Source organism: Porites lutea, chromosome 2 (genome assembly GCF_958299795.1).
Source record: "Porites lutea chromosome 2, jaPorLute2.1, whole genome shotgun sequence".
In the NCBI taxonomy this organism is placed as follows: Eukaryota; Metazoa; Cnidaria; class Anthozoa; order Scleractinia; family Poritidae; genus Porites; species Porites lutea.
The window spans coordinates 36,871,750-36,881,933 of record NC_133202.1 but is presented as its reverse complement, the minus strand read 5'-3'; the positions used below and the strand labels follow the sequence as shown (position 1 = coordinate 36,881,933).

General features: G+C 36.3%; 2 protein-coding genes across 3 annotated transcripts; one reads left to right on the top strand and one right to left on the bottom strand.

Moving 5' to 3' along the window:
* Window positions 1-1,148: 1,148 nt before the first annotated feature.
* Window positions 1,149-6,395, bottom strand: LOC140926953 (uncharacterized). Of its 2 annotated transcripts, XM_073376625.1 has the most exons (5): window positions 6,093-6,395; window positions 5,090-5,160; window positions 4,569-4,675; window positions 3,782-3,891; window positions 1,149-2,924 (listed from the first exon to the last, which is right to left on the bottom strand). In XM_073376625.1, the coding sequence occupies exons 1-5, from the start codon at window positions 6,345-6,347 to the stop codon at window positions 2,604-2,606; spliced, it is 864 nt and encodes a 287-aa protein (XP_073232726.1). In that variant the 5' UTR covers window positions 6,348-6,395; the 3' UTR covers window positions 1,149-2,603. The 2 variants fall into 2 exon arrangements, 1 of the variants encoding a protein (XP_073232726.1); XR_012164507.1 differs by having other exon boundaries at window positions 2,924-3,649; window positions 3,842-5,160; window positions 6,093-6,153.
* A 594-nt stretch (window positions 6,396-6,989) lies between these two features.
* On the top strand, window positions 6,990-10,157 carry LOC140926133 (uncharacterized). The gene is made up of 4 exons (XM_073375925.1): window positions 6,990-7,203; window positions 8,261-8,361; window positions 8,761-10,010; window positions 10,151-10,157. Exons 1-4 carry the CDS (start codon window positions 7,002-7,004, stop codon window positions 10,155-10,157), a joined length of 1,560 nt encoding a protein of 519 aa, XP_073232026.1. The 5' UTR covers window positions 6,990-7,001.
* Window positions 10,158-10,184: the final 27 nt, after the last annotated feature.

Here is a 10,184-nt window from a genome sequence, read left to right as displayed (position 1 = left end):
TTAATGCAGTTAAATTGCTAAACGGATAGCCAGCGTCTATTTAAACACGGCATTCGGCCAGAGTGTCCTTAAATCCAACACAACGCTTACATTGCCTTTACCGTATTAACTCCCCATAGTGGCCCTTATTAAATTTTTCCCCGCACGCGTCGCCAAGTTGTGGGAGGGGCTAACTGAAAACTTCTTGTTTTGAAAACCCAGAATTGGTAAGATCTCTTCATTTCCTTTTTAGAAACACAGGACGAAATGCAAAGTTTAATGTACCTTAAAGGTGTCTTAAAGATACAGTAAAGAACTGTTTCCTTTATCTTTAAGATGCCCTTAAATAACTTAAATGGTTATTTCCTTAATCTTTAAGGAGTTCGTTTAAAGCACTTAATGAACCATTTACAGTACCTTTAATAAACTCTCTTAAAGAGCAAGTAAAGAGTTTTTTAAGAGCCTTTAAGTGATCAATTAAAGGACAGGTTTTATCCTTAAAGAAAGTAAATGATTAAGTAAATATACAGTAAACTATCCTTTACTAATCTTTAGATAAAATTGAAGGCAGTTAAAGAAACTTTATTTTTAAGAACTTTAAGAACATTTTCTTTGAGTTTAAGTGATCATTTCAACGACAACTTTTCCCTTAAACACCTTTAAGTAATCAATTAAAGGACAGGTTTTATCCTTAAAGAGTATTAGAGCAAGTAAATATTAAGTAAATATACAGTAAACTATCCTTTACTAATCTTTCAGATGAAATTAAAGGCAGTCAAAGAAACTTTATTTTAAAGCTTTGCGAACATTTTCTTTGAGTTTAAGGGATCATTTAAACGACAACTTCTCCCTTAAACATCTTTAAGATAAAATCAAAGGCACGTGATTTAGTTGCAGCTGATGCAGAACTGATGTCAGGGTTCTCAATAGGACTAGAGCGAGAATACCAGAAGTACAATGTTTTATCAACTGAAGATTTGACTAGGCATTTTCTTACTATGTATATAGTTTCGTACTACACGATGGTGTAGCACTCTTGAAAAAAAAAAAGTCTTTATCTGAAGAGTGCTGCACCATCGTGTAGTACGAAACTATATATATGGTAATAAAATGCCTAGTCAAATCTTCATTTGATAAAACATTGTACTTCTGGTATGTAGCAAATTGTATAAAACAAACACACCAAAAATGAAGTCATAAATAAGCCTTTTGAACAAGGTTTTATTGCTTGTTCTACACTTACTGTACACGTAATAGTGCTTTTCAAATACAGCTCAAGTCACTTTTTGTATAAACTCCATGTAAAAGTAACTCCAGCAGCGAGTTTAATCTTGAAAATGCAATTAAATATTTCATGTTTTAACAAGAATTATTAAAAAAGGAAAGATAACAAAATTTAGACCTTATCTTAAAAAACAGAGGTTAAAAATTCTAATGATGGAAAAAAAATTAACTCAGAATGGTGAGTGAAACTGCTAGAAATAGCCCTATGAATCCCATACTGTGTTAATTCTCTTTCCATGTTTGGTAACAACCTTCTATAAAAATTCTAATGTACTAAACTGGATTTGTCATAATAAATTAATATTAATTATAATTATTTTTGGTTAAATTAATATGGTAACTGCATCAGACAGTACCCTATTTGCGCACTTCATGTAAAAATTTGTCGTCCAGAATATTTCTAACTATAGCTTCATCTCCATAAATAGCAATATCTCTTAATAATTATAGATACCTTTCATAGTAATTATTTCATATGCCTAAAATGTAACAATAAATTTATTAGAGTAAATCACCATACATAATTATATTAAAATCGTACAACTATAAATGTAAATAATAAAAATTTGTATCTTGTAATATTAAATATTAATTTTCTAAATACATGAACCACATGGTGACCCATTGCAAATCATGTACGAGCTTAACAATTTTAAATGATATACCAGGAATAAAATAGAAGTCTTAATAAGCCATTCATAGAAGTTACATAATCACCAGAACAAGTCAGACTAGTGTGTTTTGTGTAAGCCAAAAAGTGGTTACGGTAACCCTTTTAGCCCTAAGAGTGATCAGCATCAAATATCTCCTTGTAATGTCAATGTTTTGTAAAACAGAGTAGTCATAAGAATTAAGGACATAATCACACAATATAAATTTGCCTCATATTTTATCGACTTCTCTCCACTACTTCTGTGAGAAATGAAAAGCGGCAACTAATGAGAATTTTAATTTTGATCTTAAGGCTTAAAGGGTTACAATTCTGATCAAAATCTTCATTCAAACCTTCTACTCAGCCGTTTTTGGCTCAACACATACCACTCCTCCCTGCGTATGAGGAACTGTTTTACTGTTACAACTTTGTGAAATCACATTCCTGTTATTACAAATAACAATATGCAATATGACTGCAAAGGATCCCAGTGCATTGCATTATTCTGACTTGTGTTAATGATAGTTTTCTATCAAGTGAAATGACTCAATTTTGCATTTGCAGCACCTACATTTAGTAGGGACTTGGCCGTAACGCCACACCTTATAATTACTGTATGTAAAGAGTATGTTTAATAATTTTTATATGTTGCTTCAGAGGGTGTGATTTAGTTTTTCAATTTTATGCTCTAAACACATGCCCAGTCAGGGCAATCTTCGGGTTTAGGCACAGAAGAACGCACCTCCTCTCTCCTAACACGCTTCACTGCTCTCTGCTGAGAGCGTTTGCTGACTGTTTTGAGGTATCTTTTGTCCAACTTCCTTTTTCTCTTTTTGAGCAGTTCACTTTCCCAAGGTATAGTTTTAATAACATATACCTTCGAGCCTTCTTCCTCCCCTGACTCTTCAGAGGACATGTATGGCTCAGCTAATATTTCTGCTATTCTTCCCTTTGTACCAGCATCCCACTTCTTGACACTTTCTAAAGCTAATGTCCGTCTGGTCATTTTCTAAAGACAAGATAAAGATGAATTTTTGTTCAGAAACGCATTGATAGTTGCAGGAAATAATACAGGGCTGGGATAATGAGGGCCTTCACAGACTATGACTATGTACTACATGTACAAATGTAAACACTTAATTGCCAACATGCAAGCATTCAAGACCTACGGATATTATTGGTAAAAAAAAAAGCAAGTGACTGTAAGGCCAGTAAGAACATAATTTTGTCCTCACAGCATTTGTTTAATTAACTACAGTGGAAGCCTTGCTGGTACCAACATTAAAACTGGTCCTTTAGTAGACCACATGGTTTCTGCATCTAGGGGCTAAGTGTTGGTACCCGTATTTTATAAGTTAAATTTTTTGAAGTTACCTTGCAAGCCTAAAGGCTAGTTTCAAACACATTATAAAAGTTGAAAGCAAAGTGAATGAATTTTTCTAATTTTTTTCCTTTCCGTATTATTGTTGGCAGCACTTCTGTTGAGTGTTTATGCCTGAATAGCCCATCACAGTAGCTCATTATTATGCATAAATGTCCAGCCATTGTGCTCACTACAAAATCTACAATTGTTGTATTAATTTTATGAACCGAAGCCAATATTGTTACAGAGAACAAAATCTACATACAGGTTACAGGTAACTGCCTGCATCAGTTAATTGTCGACACAAGGGAGGACACAACAAATTGTGCACAAGCAAAAGGTTAAACTGATCTACAGTGGGTACATGTTTGCTTCTTTCTTTGTTAACGAAAAATATTCTCACAAGAAATAAATATTGTTGTGGAAGTCTGGCCATGCTGCTTTACCTAATAATGCAGGTATGAATACAAGTGCTGTATGTATAGTACATTCAGATAGTTTACCTCTCTCTTCCTTCCCTGTCTCCGACACTTCTGTTTATGGAGTTCATACATTCCATTGGCCTTCTTTTGCTTTGTTTCAAGCCTGGTTAAAAAGTATCGCCTAAAAGACTCTAAAGATAAAAATTGATATTAGAAAGTGACAAAAATGGTCATATCCAATATTCAAGTCTCAGTTATGCGAAAGAGCTGATTGGCAATGAATCCCATCTACAAGATTTTCTCGTTTAGTTCTTCTTGCTGGTCATGTTCTGTTTTATTTGTCTATTTAATGCCAATTAGAATTAAATTTATACATTAAAAAGTAACTACACTGCAAACTATGAGTGACCTCTCCAAAGAAGCTTAGGCTTTTGGCGCTGGATTGTTAATCTGGCCAGCATTATTACATGAACACATAGATTTTAAAACCATCATGGGAAAAGGCTGCAAGGACCCCTGAGTATTCATTTTTACATAAACAATGATAAAATTTTGTACGGTTTACTATTCTCATGGAAATTGATTTAAAAAAAATGATATTGATCCCTTAAAACCCTAGGCTTAAAACAAAAAAATTGCCTTGCAACAGTTGGTGTATACCCCTAGGAATGCATAATATGACTTTATGTTCTTCTTCCCATCTTGTAAATGCTTCCTCTTGCATTGGGTGTCAGTTGGACTCATTTCCTTAGTGCTGAATAGGCCTGTTTTGCAACAAAATTTAGATACTAACTTGGAATAGACAAGTAAAGGATGTTATGGGAAGTGATGAATGGCAAAAAAAGATTTAGTACAGGATGAGGCCTACCATCAATCTGGGCATCTGACCATAAACAGTGCTCTTTTCCTCCAACATAATGGAAAACTTCCTCTCTGACTCGCTTCAAAATTTCAACATTGTGTGGAGAGTTTACGCTAATAGAGAGGACATCAACAAATGAATACCTTCAATTTCATGACAATTCAAATTAAATAATCCTGCTAACAAAGAAATACAAAAATGAAGTCCAAACTTACAAAATAAGACTGTTCTCTAGTATCCAGATCTGATAACTTAACCAGACCAAATCTCAGTGGCAAATGTAGGGACCAAAGTGACTTATCGAGTTCAGGAAAACTGAGTAATTAGGCAGTGTGGTTTGTCAACTCATCTGGGATTTAAGCCAATTTAAGGTGTCATATAATTAAGGGTGTCTTTGGTGCAAAGTAGAAATAACTTGCGAATGAAACCACTGCAATGATTCGGTCCGGGTTAGTGGGCAAGATTGTAAATGACTGGTCACTCCCGAAACTAAACATAAAAAATAAAATAATTCTGATGTTCATTACCTCTCATTAAGATGAAAGCCAGCAAAATCATTCTTTTCTGAAAGTGTTGCAAACACTTTACGCAAGGTACGCTGAGAAAGAAAATGAAGATGGAAACCAATTTTATAGAGTTTTACACACAATTTGTTGTTCCAGAAAAAAATCCATACTCTCCTCATGGATGATTTTTGGGTTTCAATGCCCCCACCCCCTTGAACAGTCCAGTTTAGCTTCGTACTTTCCTTTAAAAAATTTGGCCTTTAAGACCCCCTACCCTTTGGTATTTCCAATGACCATATCATCCTTAGAGTCAGGGTATGGATATTTTCTGGAACTACACAATATTGTTTTTGGTCAAGGACTGGAGATTGAGAAAAAAAAAACAGAAATTTGGATTTACCACCTAGGTTAGTACGGTGAATTAGAACGTAGCCACCCAAAAGGCTTTTTTATAGCTTCCATTTGGGGCACTACCGTTCGCCAGAGTGCAAAAACAATACCCTGTTATTTGAGAATGGGCTGCCTGTGGGAATTCGCTGAAAATTCTGCCCGAATTTCTAGGCTCTTTCGGATTGACTACCAGCAAAAAAGGGTTCACAGAGTACGGAATTCAAGGAACTAACTTTAAGAAGAATTAAGTTTCTTATTAAGGCTTAAATATAGTCAATACTGGTTTGAGCTTGAGTTAGCCGACAAAATATATGTCAGTTACCAGGCGTTGTGACCTCTCGGCGCGCAGTGATGCATCACATACTGACAAAACGAGAAACACTCAAACGGCTGTCCTCATTTTTTTTTGGCCAATTTACCACACAAAATCAATTGTCGACTGCGTAGGAACAATAACTTAATAATCCTTAATTTTATGTTATCAACAAAGAACATGCAAATTACCAATAACACTGAAAATGAAGCACAACTGGAGCTTCATGCTTCGCTCATGTGGTCTCACCGCCACAGAATTTTAACTGAAATTAAAGTGTACCAAGCTTATAAGCTTACAAGTTTTTCAAACAGTACTCACCCGACAAGTTGAAGGAACCTGGATTTGCTTTTTTTTACGTTTCTGTAGGGGCTGTGCGGCATGCCCACGATTTCCAGTTTTCTGGTTCTCTTCGATGTCTTTGAGCTTATTCAGAACCTCGCTGAGGACTTTGTTGTGTTCTTCGCCTCTCGCTTTCAGCTCGTCTCGCAGCTTCTGATTTTCTTCTATCACTTCTTTGTTTTTTTGTAAAGTCCGCTCCAGAAGAAGGACGCGTTCGTCAGATATTTCTGCCATATTTAGTCACAGAACCTTTGAACAAGACCTTTGCGGTGATGAGTCGGCCGTTTGAATGAAACCGCGCGCACCAGAAATAACGTTCAAGTTGGCGCTAAAAGATAATGTATTACTCCTCAGGGGGGAGGGTGAGGGTTGAACAGTTCCAGGATTCAATCTTATAAAATATATATATATTTACTTGTTTTAATTTTTTATATATATTATTGATTTACTTCTATGTTTAAAGTATATCCAGGAACAGTAGGCCGTTTTTTTTTTAAAGGCTCAGCCCGAGACAGGAGATCTATTGCTGCCCGAGGGAGGGCTGGTGATATTGATAAGCGCGCGCGCCAGAAATAATGTAATTTCGTATTTTGGCGCTCAAAAGATAATATATTACTCCTCAGGGGGAGGGCGAGGGTTGAAAAGTTTCAAGATTCGATCTTTTAAAACATATATATTTACTTGATTCTAGTATTTTTCTTATATTGTTGATTTACTTCTATATTTAAACATATCTAGGAACAGTAGGCTTATTTTCTTGTAAAGGCTCAGCGCTCAGTCCGAGACGGGAGATCTATTGCTGCCCGAGAGAGGGCTGGTGATATTGTAAAGGCTACATTCGATCGTCACAAATAAAAACTTCTGCGCGCGAACATTCGCAAAACGATCATGGAGAGCAGTGAAGGGAAAGACTATATTTACTGTCCTCATTGTAATGAAAACGTCTCCAGATCTACCTATCGAAGGCACCAGTTAATGTCCGTTAAAAGAAAACGAGAAGCAAGGAGTAGCTCATCGGACTCTGACTCCTCAGAATCTTCAGAGCTCGATCCACCGAACTCTTCTCTGGGATCTTTCGATATCGAGAGCGGTAAGTGGGCATTATATTACTTTGTATTATAATTCATTGCCTTTTCACAGCGTCGATCAAACATATCGGCCACCTTATTACTCAGTTTGTTGTTTCATGTGATAACTTCCAGCCTTGATTGAAGAAACGAGTTCTCATCTCTGGTTCACTACGTCTATGTACGTGACGTGGTATTATTGTGAACTGCATGACCTCATTAAATTTTTGTGTGCCCAGAATAAAGATATAAGAACTATATATTTTTCAGAGGCTCCTCGAATGAAAAAATATTTCAAATTAGGAATGTGCTTAAAAATAGCAAAAAAAAAAATTATTTCATGTGAATGTTGATAATGATGATGCTGCTGCTGCTGATGATGATGGTGATTATTATTATATTTATTTAATTATTATTCTCTGATTATAGTGACAGTGGTAAGGCCGGGATGATTTCTTTTTCAACCTTATAAAAAGTAACATTTTCCAATTACTGATGTGTAGCTGTCAAATTAATGCCCCAGGGGTTTGACTCCTAATAATTCCTTGTCCAGCGGTAGAGAATAAGGTTTGGTAATCTGAGTCTTTGGGAATGTAATCACCACAATTGTGGAGAAATTTGAAGATTTTAGGGAGGAATGGTGGTTTTCTTGCTGTCGTGCTGGTGGACAGAATAATTCAAACAGTTTAACACAGGTGTCAAATAAAAATTAAAAAAAACAAGTTCATTTTACCAACAAAACTACCTCTTCAGACTCTTGAACAATAGCTACTCTAGTAAACTATAATAGGTATAGTTTTCATTATGTGTAATATTATTGACCTCACAATAACCTGCTGACTCAAGTTGAAAAAGGTGGTCCATTTGTTGGCTCATTTAAAAAGTAATTGAATACATTTTGTGACCTGAAAAAGGCCTATGAAAGGGAAATTGAATGGTGTTTTGGCTATGGAGGGAGGAATTTAAACAATGAGACAATCTGAAAAAAAAAATCAAATTGTTTTTTTCCTTGTGTCACTCAAAGTGGAAATATCTATGGTTTTTGCTACTGTGTAATGTTATCTGTGTACTTTGTAACAGCTTATGAAGGTGATGACTGTGATGAAAATGTGGCACCAGTTTATTCATCATCAAAGCAAGGAGGAATGGCAGAAGACAACTGGGACATTAACAATGGCATGGTAAATCAATAATACAGTGTAGCAAAATCTACTTCATTTAGTCTTGGCATGGTGGTTGGGTTGAGCAATTTAAACATTATTGAATGAAACAAACAATTCAAATGAAAGTAAAAGGTTCAGAAACCCTACTGACTGGAGGCAAACCAGATGGATTTTTCAAGCATGTTAGAACACCACCAAGTCCAGCAAACAATCAGGGCAGAACGTGATCTCAGATGTTTCATGATTGCAAGGTCCAGTGCTTTAACTAACTGATTGGTGCTGCCCCATGCCAAAAGCTCCTTCCCAATATTTTAATATCTTGCTGCAATATTCATTTACATCTTCTGATCTATGTGTAGCTCCTTTATGCACCAGAGCTTAGACATAAACTTGTGAACAGTCTCTTTACTTGCACAGGAGGATGATAAAGGCAATACCAGCATTGAAGATATAACTGACAGTGATGTAAACCCAGACAGTGGTGAAAGTGAGCTCAGTAATAACAGTGAGAATGAAAGTAGTGATGATGACAGTGACAGTGATGGAGCAGAGAACTGGGATGGTATTCTAGCAGAGGAATTTAACAGAGATATCCCAAAAGCAACACCTTTACCTGAGCCTCACAGGAAGAAAAGCAGATTGCAGAAGGTTAATTCTTTGGTGTTTTGGCTGGTATACTTTCTTTTAATTTGGCAAGCTTCGTGCAAGATTAGTGACAATGGCTTGGTGTGGCTGCTCCAGTTTCTTTTTAAGTTTCTTAAGATCCTTGGAGTTACAATTTCTAATGAATTTTTAGCTGATCTCATCAGTGTCCTACCTACTTCATTGTATCTGCTTCGCCAATTTATTAACCTAGACAGAGATTATTTCACAAAGTATGTTGTTTGCCCAAAGTGCACAAAGCTCTATAGCTATGATTCTTGCCTGAAAATGGAAGCTGGCAACAGAATTGTAGGCCGGACGTGTTCCAATACTTTCATGACAAGAGGGCGAAGAAAATCCTGCAATGCACAGCTAGTAAGGCGAGTAAAACTGAAAGATGGCAAAGTGCAATTTTATCCTATTTACTACTACTGCTACAGTAGCATAATCGAAGAACTTGAACGGTTACTCCAGCGGAAAGGGATACCAGAGAGTTGTGAAGAGTGGAGGAATCAGCCACAAAGAGAAGGAATACTTTCAGATGTGTACAGTGGCAAAATCTGGAAAGACTTCCAGAAATACAAAGGACATGATTTCTTAAGTCTTCCCAGAAATTATGGATTAATGCTAAATTTTGATTTTTTTCAACCCATCAAACATCGCAAGGATTACTCGGTAGGTGTTCTTTATCTTGTGGTTTTAAACTTGCCAAGACACCTACGTTTTAAGTGGGAGAATGTTATTGTAGTGGGAATTGTCCCCTCTTTAGACAAGGAACCAAAAACATTAAATGAATTTTTAGTTCCAGCTGTGGATGAGCTTAAAGCTTTGTGGAGAGGCGTGCCTCTAAAAACAAGTCTAAGCTCCATCTCTCTTAAGTTCCGTGCAGCTTTGCTGAGTATAGCAGCTGATGTCCCGGCAGCCCGCAAGCTGTGTGGTTTTAAAGGACATAGTGCTCATCGTGGATGTTCCCGCTGCTTAAAAGTGTTCCCTGGTGGGTTTGGTGAGAAAAAGGATTATTCTGGGTTTGACAGAGAAAACTGGCAGCCACGTACATGCATAGACCACAGATCAAACGCTAGAAAAATAGAAAGAAGTACAACAGTATCAAGCAGGAACAAGTTAAGCCAGAAGTATGGCATAAATTACTGGAGCATATTATTAGACCTTGAGTACTTTGACATAATCAGATTTTGCAC